The sequence below is a fragment of the Delphinus delphis genome, chromosome 2 (assembly GCF_949987515.2).
Source record: "Delphinus delphis chromosome 2, mDelDel1.2, whole genome shotgun sequence".
Taxonomy (NCBI): Eukaryota; Metazoa; Chordata; class Mammalia; order Artiodactyla; family Delphinidae; genus Delphinus; species Delphinus delphis.
This window is the reverse complement of record NC_082684.1, coordinates 84,926,074-84,940,941: the sequence shown is the minus strand read 5'-3', so window position 1 is coordinate 84,940,941 and position 14,868 is coordinate 84,926,074. Positions and strand designations below refer to the sequence as shown.

General features: G+C 42.5%; 1 protein-coding gene across 1 annotated transcript in view; it reads left to right on the top strand.

Moving 5' to 3' along the window:
- The window catches only part of INO80 (INO80 complex ATPase subunit), a 131,835-nt gene that overhangs the window by 82,290 nt on the left and 34,677 nt on the right, over positions 1-14,868 (top strand). Inside the window, exons 25-27 of the mRNA XM_060005019.1 lie at positions 1,344-1,484; positions 8,631-8,856; positions 12,997-13,124. Coding sequence (XP_059861002.1) covers positions 1,344-1,484; positions 8,631-8,856; positions 12,997-13,124 — 495 coding nt within the window. The remainder of the gene's footprint in view (positions 1-1,343; positions 1,485-8,630; positions 8,857-12,996; positions 13,125-14,868) is intronic.

Below are 14,868 nucleotides of genomic sequence, written 5' to 3'. Positions count from 1 at the left end.
CCTGGTCTATTAATCTTCATAATGATCCTCACACTAGGCATTCAGGTGATAATGGAGATAAACATGTAGAGAGGTGGATAAATCTCAGTGCAGATGCTATCCAACATAAAGATGAGAACACAGATATTGTTGAAAAACGATATCAGAAGATTAATGTTCTTTTCTGGTTAATGATGGGACCTAAACATCTGGAGAAAAATGTCAAACATATCAAAGCTACATGAGTCCAGCATTGTACTGAAGTGTTGTAAAGACTTCCATACAGTGTGATTAGAAATCACTGAAGACGTCCCAACTCTGCGGGAAACATTTAAAGCCTTTCAGTTTTTTCATGCCCATTATTTAGAAGGTGCTGATTGCTTCATGAAAGCAGATTATGATACACCTGTCCTACTAGACAACTTGAGATGGCTTCTTTCAAACTGTGATCCTGAAGAACCCATGTACTTCAGGAGGAAATATATACTAAACAAAGAAGCTTTGAAGAGATTTGGTACTGGACACTTTCGGTATTGGAATTATAACTGTTATTCTCCTGCAGAGGGTCCTGGTTACTGTTCCTCGCAGTTTTTGTATTATCTTCATTCATATGATTATTTAGGTTACCAGCCTGCCTTGAGAAACCAGTAAGACAAATAAATGAAATAATCGAGAATGGAGATCCAAAGATAAAATGTCTAATATTGAACTGAATAAAGAACTGCACCTGCAATATATTGATACAACATTGTAATCCCACTGACAAATTCTTTGTATGTGAACATTCCATACTTGAAAATCTTTCATATGAATGGCTGCAAACTGAAGCTTTAACATGAGCTTTAAGTCTGTTAAAATGAATTGATACAGTAATGTAAGTTTTAAATTTTTTAAATGGTAGTTAGGTTAGAGGAACTAAAGAGATATTGTTTCCTGTTCCTGACCACTTTTATTGATACCTCCAAATAAATAGAACTTCTAACCTTGCTAGAGCTATACTGCACTGTTGTACACACATGAAATACTAAACAGATCTGCCTAAAAGAAAAATTTAGGAGGAAATATTATTGGTCATCTTTTTTAGCTCAAGACAAATGGGTTTGTATCCACAGTTTAACAAATGAACCAAACTTCCCCGACATACACAAAATGTTGTTTTGTCTAATGAAAATTTTGCTGTAACTATTTATAATAAACAGAATCTCTTCCAGAAAAAGGCAGAATTAGAGATGACATTTACCTAAGGTACATTAATAAAAGCACAGTTTGAAATTAGAATGAACCTTGATTATATGTGATATTTTTTCTGTTTTGCTTACATTAAATAATTGTCAGTAGCACTAATTTGCATTTTTGTTTTGTAGTCTCTGGTTTTCAGCAGCCACTGTAAAGCAGTGAGTGGCTACTCAGACCAGGTCATCCATCAGCGGAGATCAGCTACCTCCTCGCTTCGTTGCTGCCTGCTCACTGAGCTGCCATCTTTTTTGTGTGTGGCCAGTCCACGAGTAAGTGCCGCAGGAGGGAAGAGATAAAATAGATGGTGTTTGAAGAAATAAACCAGTTTTCAAGGGATCCATTTCTTAACCAGAACTGTTTTAAGCTATTTGGACCTTGAGAAACATATAAATGCTCGGTATTTAGAAAGGAGATCCGTGGTCCTGGCTTTCCCAAGACAGCACTCCTCACTTTGAATAGTGTTGGTTTGAGAACAGTTGTATGGTAATAGAAGTGACTTCTTTCCCTGATGTTGCTTCCGTGTAGTTCCTCTCATTTAGCCTGGGGCTCTAAACTACCATGGGAGCAAGCCATCTGTTACTAGGTAGGTTATCACCCAATAGCAGGGACAGGAACAGTGGAATATTTGAATAGAAGAGGGAGCCATTTGTCACCTGTGTTGAGGTTTTTGAGGGTTTTTCAGAGGAGGGGGCCCGATTAGGAGGGAGATTTGATCTGGCCTTATCGCCTCAGTACAGTCTCCAAATAACAAAGGGAAACATAACACTCCAGCATCAAGAAACTTCTTAGATGGTATTCTCTAGCTTTCTTCAGCAGCTCTGCCTGGACTGTGGTTCACAAGTGTGTTCCCTCTGAAAAGTGACTATTGGGCCATATCCACCAGTCAGTGGTAGTAGTCTTGTTCGCAGATTGGGAGTAGTTTCTATTGTGGTTTCAACTTTGAACAGCTGTTAGATCCTTCCTGATACCCTGTTTATCAAAACAGGGCACTCTGGTGATTGCCGACAGTGTTGCTGCAAAGGCTCCCCTTGGCACACTGTGGCTGTTTACTTCGCTTACATCTTCCACTCTTCATGTCTTTCTGATCAGAGCCAGACAGAAACTCTCTTACAACCATGAAGCAGTACATGAAGGGGGAGAGGCAGAGTAGAGATGTGGCCAGACTGCAATTAGAGCAAAAACAAGTTTGTCTTTCCAGCTTGTTTCCATTTGCTCTAAGGGCAACTTTCATTTAGCCAGGAGACTCTAAGAGGTTGACTTTTCTTACCCTTCTGTGTTTTTATCTTGTTTTCTTCGCTCATCCTAGCAAGTCTACTGTTTTCACAGTTCCATTCAAAGAAGGTGGAGACTTTTAATTCTTCTTTGTGATGATATTTCTCTACCATTATTTATATCAGCTTACATCCTTAACTTTATTAAGTTATCAAAGGTCAGAATCTGGCAGAGGATCCAAAGAAAGATGATGAATGGAAATGAGATGACAGTAGAGTCCCATTGATTTCCTGCCTGCCTAGATTTCTCTGCTTGTCCTGTGCTACACAAACTTGATTCTCTTACCATTATCAACTTTGTTTGATTTATATTGATTCTCCAGAAAGTATTTGGGTTTTGTAGGTACCCAGTTCTTCCAAAGCATTCTTGGTCTTTGAAGCTTAAGTTGATCTAGGGAAAAGCACTTTTTCCAGAAAACATCTAAAGCCAAGGGCTTGCATAGAAAGCAGCCTTCAGGCTTCATAGTTGCATGGTTGTTTCCTTTTTACTCTCCTAATCTGTTATGTACATGGAGAGGCCGATAAGAGGAAGCCTAGATTTTTGAGAGAGGGATGTCAAGACATTTTTTACTTCTCATATTCCCCGTGTTTTATAGAGCCAGTAAAAAGTGAATTGCCCAGGCTTCCCTGGTGGCACAGTGGTTGAGAGTCCGCCTGCTGATGCAGGGGACACAGGTTCGTGCCCTGGTCTGGGAAGATCCCACATGCCGCGGAGCGGCTGAGCCTGTGAGCCATGGCTGCTGGGCCTGCGCGTCCGGAGCCTGTGCTCCGCAGCGGGAGAGGCCACAACAGTGAGAGGCCCACGTACCACAAAATAAAAATAAAAATAAAAAAAATAAAAGCTCTGTAGCCAACCACTCTGAAGAATAACCCCACTCTTCTGACATACTTACATATACAGACCCCCACTGTACTACTTACGTATTGTTTCTGAGGAGCCTGAAGTCTAAACTATCATGCCTGGTACTGATGTTTCCCTAAAAAAACAATAGTAACTTGAAGAAGACTGTTAGCCTAAAGGTGTGGTGGCAGGCAGGAAGCAGGAGGAAGCTTTTCTCATCTGGCTGAGGGGCTCCTCCCCAGCACCCTTTCCTGTTCAGCCCTTCTCCCCACATTTGTAGAGTTTCTTCACGTAGCATGTGCTAAATCTGAAATGGGAGTAATCACCCCATAGTTAGGAGGACAGGAAGAAGAGTTTTAAACATGTCTGAATGTTTTATACACACACAAGATCTGTAGATCAGGCCGGGGGTGTGAATAAGGCAACATTTTATGAGGTATTTTAATGATCTTATATTGATTTCTAACCCATCTGCAGTGGAGAGAAACTGATTTCCTTTGACGCCTCAACCCTGGCATTGAGTTAACACAAATTAATTTCCATGGCACGTGCTGTGAAAACTTTAGGGTCAATTCAGGAAGAACTGTGTCACTAAGGAAGGAATTATCATTAGCTTAAGAAATCATTCTGCAGGGTTAATAAGCTAAGACCCTGGAAATTCATCACACAAAGAAACTGAAGCGCTTGGAGCGGTCACGCTTCCTAGAGCTAGAGCAGGAATATACGTGTCCTCAGGAAGGACGCGCTGAATGCTTGAGGAGGCAGCCCCTGAAGATACTATAGTTTAGGAAGTTAATGAAGCAAGAAGCAGGGGTTTGCTCATGTGGGACTAAAGGGTGTATGCATTTCCATTTGTGGGGAGGCAAGAATGGGTATGTCATGCTTCATCTGCTTCTGAGCAATCAGGAAGGCCACTTGGGGTTAGCAGAATGGGTGGAGGCTGTTTAGGATAGAGCTGACTTAGAAAGCACAATTTAAGTAGAAATGGACTTGTTTGCCTCCTTTTGGACCTCATGAGTTCACTGCTTACGTACTTACAACATGACACTGTATGATTCTGTATATATCTTGATCCAGGGCTCCTGCCAAATAAGCTTATCAAAACATTAAAAAATATTTCACTGGGCTTCCCTGGTGGCGCAGTGGTCGAGAGTCCGCCTGCCGACGCAGGGGACACGGGTTCATGCCCTGGTCCGGGAAGATCCCACATGCCGCAGAGCGGCTGGGCCCGTGAGCCATGGCCGCTGAGCCTGCACGCCCGGAGCCTGTGCTCCACAACAGGAGAGGCCACAACAGTGAGAGGCCCGTGTACCGGAAAAAAATAATAATAATAATAATTTTAAAAATATATATATATATTTTTTTTAATTTTTACTAAGAGTTGTGCCTTGCAAACCTCCTAGTTTGTAATCCTGGACTTTGAAGGCTATCAGTAAAATGAAATTGGAAAATAGGTGAAAGTTTATAACTGGAAAAAGTTGTGGGTTTTTTTTGTTTTTTTTTTTTGATTAAAGCAATTTTTATTTTTTCTCAGCTTTTTTGAGAAGTTGTTTTGTTTTTAAACTATTAGAGTGTCTAGAAATGACACTCTTTCCTGTGTCACTGTTCTCCCCCTATTCCTTCATGATTTGCTAGCTTTTGATTTTTCATGTCGAGAATATGGGCCCAAAGTTTTTATATATAATTCCAGTATATGTTCTGCTTTTCTTCAAAAAAAGAAAAATCAAAGTAAGAGGTGGTGGGGGAGGGAGGGAAGGATTGAGAGTTTGGGATTAGCAGATGCAAACTATTTTATATATAGGATGGATAAACAACAAGGTCCTACTGTATAGCATAGGGAACTATATTCAATATCCTGTGATAAACGGTAATGAAAAAGAATATATATATGTATAACTGAGTTACTTTGCTATGCAGCAGAAATTAACACGACAATAGTAGATCAACTATACTCCAATAAGATTTTTAAAAAAAGCAGTTATCTTTGAGTGTAAAATTCGTCCATATGAGTCTCTAATTAGAAAAGATTAAGTATGCTTACTCATCCAAGAGTGCTTGCTGTTTGAGCTATATAGAACTGGTCATGCTTCTGTGGTTCAGACCACTGCTTCTCAAACCATTTTTGTGGAAGTATAGCCACTATTGATTGTCACGTTCTGAAACTCATATCCTAGGTGGCAGATGTCTGCTCTGGTTTAGTATCTGCTGGTCTACTGCCAGGACAAGCCATGGCAGGAGAGACCTAATTTTTTTTTTTTTTTTTTTTTTGGCATATGGAAATTTATTGCTATCCTGCTTTTAACATCAAAACTTACGATCTTGGTCTTTCCTTCTTCCCTTTGTATAAGGCCAAAAGGGAGACATTGGCTACTTTGACGACCTTAAGAGCAGACTCCAGGAATGTCACCAAGAGCATGACCTTTGCAACCAGATCCAGCAACCAGAACTTCATCATTTTCCTAAATGATGAATAAAATTCAAACAACCATCATTGGGTACAAAGGCTCTGATTTTTTTGCCATTCTTGATGAGCTGAACCCTGACACACTTCCTGATGGCAGAATTTGGCTGTTTGGCTTCAACCCCTACTTTTTCAAGCACAATTCCCTTGGCATGAGAAGCACCTCCAAAAGGGTTGGCCTTCAGGGCTGTGCCAAATGGGCTTTCTTGTACTGTTTATAATGCCACTTCTAGTCTCGTCGGTGGCTATGGAGCTTCCTGGTAGTGCGAAGACTGCAACACTTGCCCATCCTGCCAGCGCCACGGGCCTGAGTGAAAGACACAACTTATTTATTTATTTATTTATTTATTTTTGCGGTACGTGGGCCTCTCACTGTTGTGGTGTCTCCCGTTGCAGAGCACAGGCTCCGGATGCGCAGGCCCAGTGGCCATGGCTCACGGGCCCAGCCGCTCCGCGGCATGTGAGATCTTCCCAGACCAGGGCACGAACCCGTGTCCCCCGCATCGGCAGGCGGACTCTCAACCACTGTGCCACCAGGGAAGCCCTATTTTTATTTTTATTTATTTAATTTATCCTGGTTGCACCAGGTCTTACCTGGGGCATGTGTGCTCCTTAGTTGTAGCATGCATGTGGGATCTAGTTCCCTGACCAGGGATCGAGCCCGAGTCCCCTGCATTGGAGGGCGATTCTTAACCACTGCACCACCAGAGAAGTCGTGACCCAATTTTTAATCACCTACTTTGTGTTTCGGTCTTTATTTGCCTGTGCTCAACTTTCGGTGGGAAAGATGAATAACTTGGAAGCAAGAGAACAAACTCCTTTTGGAGTGGGTAAATGTGGCATGAGACTACCAAAACCTATTCCTAGTACTAAGTAAGCTGATTTAATGCGTGAGCTTTTCTGGGTTTTGGAGCACCAGGGGCCCAGCTTGCTGTGACCCACTGTAGTTTTGCATGTGGACCATAGATGGCACTGCTCCCTAGCAAAATGAATTTAGCTTCATCTGTAAGCCAGAGTAGTGTAGTCTTTGGTTATTGGTAAATGATGCTCTTTCTCCAGTTTTGGTATCCTCCAGTTTCTAGCAGAGGTACCTGCAGCCCCACAGTCAGCTAGCTGATTGTTTATGTACCCCAAGGCAGTATTTCTCAAGGCTTGGCCTGAGATGCTGGGGTGCATGTTAAAAACCTAGAACTAGGGCTTCCCTAGTGGCGCAGTGGTTGAGAGTCCGCCTACCGATGCAGGGGACACGGATTCCTGCCGCGGTCCGGGAAGATCCCACATGCCATGGAGCGGCTGGGCCCGTGAGCCATGGCCGCTGAGCCTGCATGTCCGGAGCCTGTGCTCCGCAACGGGAGAGGCCACAACAGTGAGAGGCCTGCGTACCGAGAAAAAAAAAAAGATTGCATTCGCGGGCTTCCCTGGTGGCACGGTGGTTGAGAGTCCAACTGCTGATACAGGGGACACGGGTTCGTGCCACGAGGACCCACATGCCACAGAGCGGCTAGGCCCGTGAACCGTGGCTGCTGAGCCTGCGCCTCCGGAGCCTGTGCTCCGCAACGGGAGAGGCCACGGCAGTGGGAAGCCCGCGTACCGCAAAACAAACAAACAAACAAACAAAACCCTAGAAGTAGTGATTCCTACCTTAGGCCTGGATCAAAATCTGCACATTAGATAGGCTCCTAAGAAGGTTCTTATGCCCACCAAAACTTGACAAACCATTGCCCTAAATATTGATGGGCATGAAAATAGAAAAGTTAGTAGCAAGTAGATTTTCCTAAATGTTTAACTTCCAATAAATAATAGAAAGAATAGAACTACCTAACTACATACAGCCAGTACTTTATGTTCTGATCTTTCCCATACCTCTGCCCTTGCTCCTTATATCCACATTCTTCCTATCTCTTGGTCTAGCTCCATGGTTCTTCTGAGCAATTCGCTGCTAATAATGGGACCTTAGCATTTTTATCAACCTGGGCTTACAGGTAATCACAACCTCCAAATTTTAACAAAAGGTAACCTCAGACTCCTTATCAGATGATTTCACAGACATCTGAATGCATAGCTGCTTATTATAGTGGGAATAGACCCAGGTCATTAAAGAAGGATAAAACCTGTGTTTCTAAGTTGGCAGGAGCCTTCTGTTCCTTTGGGGGGCAGCATTTGAATGTGAGATAAGAATTTGTGCAAAGCCTCTGCCCTAGCCAGGAAATGAATTCACTACTCTCTGGCAATTGCTTTCTCTAATCCCTACCCCATAACGCTCCCCGGCAGCTTATGGCCTGAAAGAAAGATTCTCTTATCTTCCATTACGTTTGTCAGTCAGTAACCCGGTCAGGGAAGAGGAAAAAGAAATGTTGACAAACTTGGGAGCTTTGCCACAGAAGCCTTAAAGATAGCTTCAGATGCACCAGGAGGATGCTCTTTAGTTCTTTAATGATGACTATCTCCAGCTCCCTTTATGGCCTCACCATCCTGTGTATGGCTAATAGAACTTTGCCAAAAGCACTGTCTGGCAATGAAGGGAGATGACAAAGTGATTTTATATATATATATATATTTGTGATAGAATTATTCCTGACCTGGTATCCCAGTTTATCTGCAAACTCCAGCACTCTTTGGATCTTTAGTTTGTTGAAAATTCTTTTTATGGAGGTTGGCTTTTTACCTGGGGAAGCTCACTAAGTCAGTTATTAAGGACAGGTTAGTTTGTCAGAGCAGGGAAGTTAAAACCGCTAGTCTAAGAATTATCCACATTAGTCTGATTTCAGAGTCAAAGTTCCCAAAAGGCTTAGTGGGTGTGGAAAATGTGAAAGAGCCATCTCACGTGAATCTTTCACTGCAGGTCACCGCAGTGCCATTGGATTCTTACTGCAATGACCGAAGTGCAGAATATGAGCGACGAGTGCTGAAGGAAGGAGGGAGTCTGGCAGCCAAGCAGTGTTTGTTGAATGGGGCCCCTGAACTGGCGGCAGACTGGCTAAATCGACGGTCTCAGTTCTTTCCAGAACCAGCTGGAGGACTGTGGAGCATTAGGCCTCAGAATGGCTGGTCTTTCATCAGGATTCCAGGTGAGTCCTCCTTTCTCTTGGCATATGTTCCCGGCTTTGGCAAGGGAAGAACCAGGAAGATACTCCATGTGGTGGTTTCAGATATTCAGAATTCAAAGTTCTTGAGGTTTCTATTTCCTCTTTTACCCTTAGTGATTGTAGGTAAGAATGCTTAAGTAATTTGTGACTTGAGTGGAAATAGAAATTTTTTTTAGATTTCTGCCTAAATGCTCTCCTGTGACAAGCTTACAGCTGAGAGAGGAATATGACTCTTAGGGATGGGGGCGGGGGGTGAAGGGAAATAAACTTCGTAGGAAAGGCTTCAGGTCGAGTGAGTACAGTCGTCTTGTGCCATTGCCAGTGGAATGAATGAGAATGTCGTCACTCACAGAAAGCCTAGTTTAAGTAGCATAAACAGTGTCCTGCACGAAGCACTAGAGATCTGAATGATAACCAGAAGAAAAACAGTGTTTTGTGCCAAAATGCTAGCGGATTCCCAGACCTACTAGAGTCAAGGTCGAGGGTTGAAAGGAAACTAGGTTTTCATTTTTGCTTTAGTGAGACTACTTTTAAGGAAACCAAACACAGGGTTCATAGGCTTATGTTCCTTGCTTACACCTGCAGGCACACTGGAGTGGTAGCTTAAAGCTACCATGTTCGTTTCAGTTGTCCAAATTCTCTGATGCTTTGATTGTATTCATCTTACTGGCACGTAAAGGAAGTAAACTAGAGTTAAGGGTTCAAAAGAGAGAGTCTGCTATTTCTAAGAGATAACTGGGTTAAAGGCTTTAAGGCCTGGCTTTTCCATTTAATGTTAACTTTGTCAAGTGTCGAGGGACTTTGGGTCAACCTATTAGTTGCTTTGGGGGTACTTTGAACTGGAAGATACCGTTTTGTGTACAAGAGCAATATGTATATGGCCTCATATCTGACTTAAAACAGGTGAAAGCAGTGGGTGAAGGTATATTGTTAGAAAATAAGGGGAAAGCCCAGGTGTAAAGCAGGCCTGAATAGTAGTTGGAATAGAGGAATAGAAGCCAGCAGGTTTGGAAACCACAGAGTCCCCGGCAGAAGATGAGCACAGGTGTTAAAAGAAGCAAGATAACACCTTATTTCTTCTTTCTCCCTTTTTCATTTTGACTCCTAAGTTCCCAGTACAGAAGGAGAAGGCTTATTGCTGGCGCTGTGGGAATCTCTTGTGGCTTTTCCTGTTCTTTGAAAGAAAAATGGACCTTGTTTAAATAGCAGGAAGTGTCTGAGTTCTTTTTGCATCGATAAAAAGCACCAGCCTCACTGGCTGTTTACTGTGAGAACCAACCAGCTCCTCACTGACCCCATTGTGCTCGGTAGACTGGCTGGGCAGGGCAGTGGGGGGTGGAGGGGTCATTGGAACCTGTATTTTATCTCTTTTTCCTCTATACTTTTACATTTTCTGTTTCCCTGGGAAGGGTTGGTTTTATTATATTCCTTGAGAGACTGACCAAAATCTTCTGGATTTCACACCTTGAATGTCTCTCTGTGTTTCACCAAGAGAAGTGTGTACAATCCCTTCAAAAGTCTCCTCTCCTTGGAAAAAGGAGATATTATTTTATCTGTTACCCTAATTTTACTGCCATTGGATACATTCATTTTGTCAGTGACCAGGATCTTATACTGTGGTCAGTGAGAGCTTGTATCTAAGTGAAAATACTGTAAGATTGTGTACTGTAGGATTGTAGGAAAGATTGCAAGAAAGTAGCGTAGGTCTTTTCAACATTTTTCGAGCTTCTGTTTGAAAGAAGGGGCTGGGCACAGGTTTGACTTGGCAGAGTCAGCCTAATTTCTAGGGAATTGTGCTCTTCTTGGCTCTGTGCCCTGCTTAGCAACAGGTGGTGCTCTTGTCCAGTGCAACTTTGGTAGCTCCTGAAAATTGGGTAATGGATGCCAGGCCCAGAAGGCAACAGTGTGCAGTGAAAGAAAACTGTTTTTTTCTGCTTAAGTGTTTTAAGGCTGTTGCTGATGTCACTTTCTTCTTGGACTTTTTCCTTCAGGCAAGTCCAAAGAAATTCAGTCCATCCACTTCCACCTCCCCCACCTAAACAATAACAAGCTAACAGCAGGTGCGACTTCTTGCTTCTTTTAGGTGCATCAGAGTTCTCTTCTAAGTGTGCATCTTCATCTCTGAGTTTTCCTAATCCTAGCATCAGTTCGTTCTGCTTGCAAAGTAAAGCAGATGTGGGAAGCAGGAAGGTATGAAAACCATTAAATCATGATTTTGAGATGAATTGAAGCTTTTGAATATTCAGACACAAGACAGATTTGTATATACTTAAATATTTGTGTTGAGGGACTATATATGAATGGAAAGAGGAGATAAGCAGGCTGCAGAAATCTGATGTGCTTAGCTTGCCCACTCTCACTCAGTGACTGAAAAACATATGGGTTTCTTTTTTTCACTTTCCTGTGCTTTTAATGAGAAAAAAAGAAACTTACTGTCTGAAGCTGATTGGTACCTCTTTAGGGAATGTTTAGGAGCTATCAAAATTGAGGGACCCTTGGGAACCCAATTAAAGGAGAAGGGTAATTGGCAAGAAGAAACCCTTGAAGTTGTTACGAAAGCATTGCTGCCTGATCAGACTGGGAATTTATATAGGCCTCCTTGTCCGGTGCCAGCAAGAGGGCTTAGCAATCGGTTCTGTCCCAGCTGCAGTCATTTGATTGCGTTGGTAAGGCAGCCAACAAGGAGAGCATTCCAATAATCTAAACAGGACCAAACAAAGAGGCTGAACAAAGGTGTGTGCCACAGTGTCAGGGAGGGGGTGGTGGAGGAAGAAATGTGGCCTGGCAATGTTCCGAAGGTGGGAAAAGGCAGGCTGCAGTGCAGAGGAGTAAACATCCAGGACCTGTAGCTTTGTAGCAGAAACAGAGTGGCTGATGATTTGTTGTGGTGCTGTCAGCACATCTGTTCTCATTCGGTTTATACAATTAATTGTGCACTTGGCAGATAGTGGCGAGAACAGAGAAATGACCGTTGAAAACTTTTGGATTGCTCTGAACAGTCAGCTTCTGTAGTTCAGAGGAAAAACCACAGGTTCAAACCTGAAACTAAAGGTAGACAGTATGTTTTTCATAACAGTTTTCTTTTTTTACTTTTAGTAGTTAGCTGTGTATGTGAGCTCTCTAGCCTTTCTGTCTCTCTTTTTGCATCCCACAGCCACTTGCAAACATACTCTTACATCTCCCAGCCCCTTAAGTTTCATCTCTTCCCTTCCTAGTAGCAGCAATTGTTTAGGGTATGTTTATGGACCAGTCTGCAAACAGGAAACTCTACTTCCTGAAATGTGATGGGAGTTGAATGATACTGAATGGATCAGATGAAAATTTGTGAGTTAAGTGTTCTCTAAAGATCTTTGGCTGAAATGCCTTTTTTTTTTTTTTTTAATGGGAAGAGGAAGGAGGAAGCACAAATTAGTGAGTGAAAGCAGCTTCCATTTCACAGAAACCCAAAGTCAGTCTTTCTGAAAAGCTGAATAAGCCCTAGTGTCTTTATTAAATTACAGCTTAGGATAATGACATTTACCAGCCAACCTATTTGAAATCATCCAAGAGAGGAAGGGGTTTTTTTAATTTTGGTTTTGGTTTTGGTTTTTAGTGCATTTCTTGGTGTTCAAGTGTCTTTAGGGGCAGGCAAGAGCAGCCCTTGTTTCTCTACATTCTCATGCCTTTGGGAGGTAAACCATGTAGCCACAGAACTAGTAGAAACAGATACCTAGAGATAAGGTGAACAAAGGAAAAACAGATTTCTCAGGTCACTTACAGCAGGTTTGGCATGGATATTACTCTTAGATGTCCACATATACCTGCTGTCTCTTGAATAAAAATGTGGAGCGGGGGAAAAAAATGTGGAGCAGGGAAACTTTCAGATGCCTTAGCAGCAGATGTCTGATTGGGAACTGTCAGTTGGGAGGGGACCTACACTTCCCTACTTCAGGATATTTCTTCCCAGAGCACTACTCGATATGATTTAACAGTGGTTTGCATTCTTCTCTAGAGTACTTTCCTGCTCTCATGATGACAAGCGTCCTGGTTGCAGTAATTTTGGCTGCATACAGCTTTGCAGTGAGTGATTTTGCTGCTTCAATTAAATATAATTTCCCGCTTCCCCCCTTTTCTTCTCCCTAGGCAAGGAGAGCCTCATCACTGACAGTGGAAAGCTGTATGCCCTTGATGTCCTGTTGACTCGGCTCAAGTCTCAAGGACATAGGGTCCTTATCTACTCCCAGATGACCAGGATGATAGACCTGCTGGAGGTAGGAGAAAGAACCTTTGGGGACTAGGACGCTTTGACATTTAAATTGCAGGAATCGTAGCTGTATGACTAATGTCAGTCCTGCTTAATGGGAACCCAAAACTTGTCTTCGTGATTTGACCATCTATATGGGGAGGAGAAGCAACTCCTGGCGGATATGAAAGTGTGCAGAGGACTTCTTCCTCCTTCCTTGTATCAGTGAAACAGAATCCCCCTCCTTCCTTCCTTTACTAGTGAAGAAATTCCCAAATTTTAAAGCAGATCAGATCCTAGGAATTTCTTGAAAAGTCCTCTGAAATTCTGTATGGAAAACAAGATTTGGGATTAATTCTTATTAGAGAGCAGCTATTCATCCTGAGTTGGTGTAGTGGTTCTCAACCTGACTACATTTTGCAGTCTTTTGGGGGAGCTTTGAAAAATACTGATGTCCCATCCTCAGAGATACTTATGTAAGAAGTATGGAATGAGGCCTAGGCATTAGGATAAAAGTTCCCAAGGTGATTCTAATATATAACCAAAGTTGACAGCCATTGGGTTATGGTAAAAGATACAGCTCTGTCTTACTGTGCAGGGCAGATTTTGTTTCTTTTATTACTTCTGAGTTGACATTCTCTCTGCTTTCTTGTTGTTGAAGTAGTGGCTTATTATTTGAGGGAGAGAAAGTCATGGACATATAAACAGAGGAGTGAAAGTGAGGACAAATAATCACAGACGACTAGAGTAAGTTTTTCGTGCAAGAAAGTTGGAAAGCCATCTGTTGAGAGGCTAAAGCATCTGGATGTCAGTAGTGTATAAATATTCTCATGTTTTTTGGTGTGTTTTACATATTTAATAAGCCTTTAAATTTTAACCCTGCTACTCCAGGGACTAGTTGGTAATAAATAAGTGGAAATTGGACATTATTATCCCTATCTAGGAATAAGGGAGTAGAGATTCTATCAGTGCAGAAGGAATGAAGGGTAGCAGTAGGGGAGAATTTTAGGTTCTTCAGAAGCCAAGGCTGGCTCACTGAATTTTGCAGTGAGTTTATCTAAATTCAGTGGCAGGCTCTTAAATAATCAGGCAACTTCTTTTAGCAAGAGACATAACAAATAATATTTGAGGTCAATTTAATCACTGTTTCATGTTTAATAAAAAGTGTTTAGCCTCTGGAATGCTGTCAACAGGCAGAAGTTCCTGCCTTTTTGTATTGTGAGTAGGTCATCTATTTCTAAATGATGGAAAAAATGCTTATAAGTGACTGTGAGTCACCTTAAGAGGTGATTAAGCCGTTGTGTTTGATGTAAATCTTGACTATGTTAAAGGTCCTAACAACAATAATCCAAAATAAGAGGACTGCCTGCATCCTTAATATTCTGTTCAGGGACTTCCCTGGTAGCAGAGTGGTTAAGAATCTGCCTGCCAATGCAGGGGGCTTGGGTTCGAGCCCTGGTCCAGGAAGATCCCACGTACTGCAGAGCAGCTAAGTCCGTGCACCACAACTACTGAGCCTGTGCTCTAAAGCCCGTGAGCCACAACTACTGAGCCTGTGCGCTGCAACAACTGAAGCCTGTGCACCTAGAGTCCGTGCTCCACAACAAGAAGCCACCTCAATGAGAAGCCCACGCACCACAACGAAGAGTGGCCCCCGCTCGCCACAACTAGAGAAAGCCTGAGCAGCAACAAAGACGCAATGCAGCAAAAAAAAAATTTTGTTCAAACTAAATGATGTCGACAGCCAAAACAATATGAGTAACTTTCTTTCA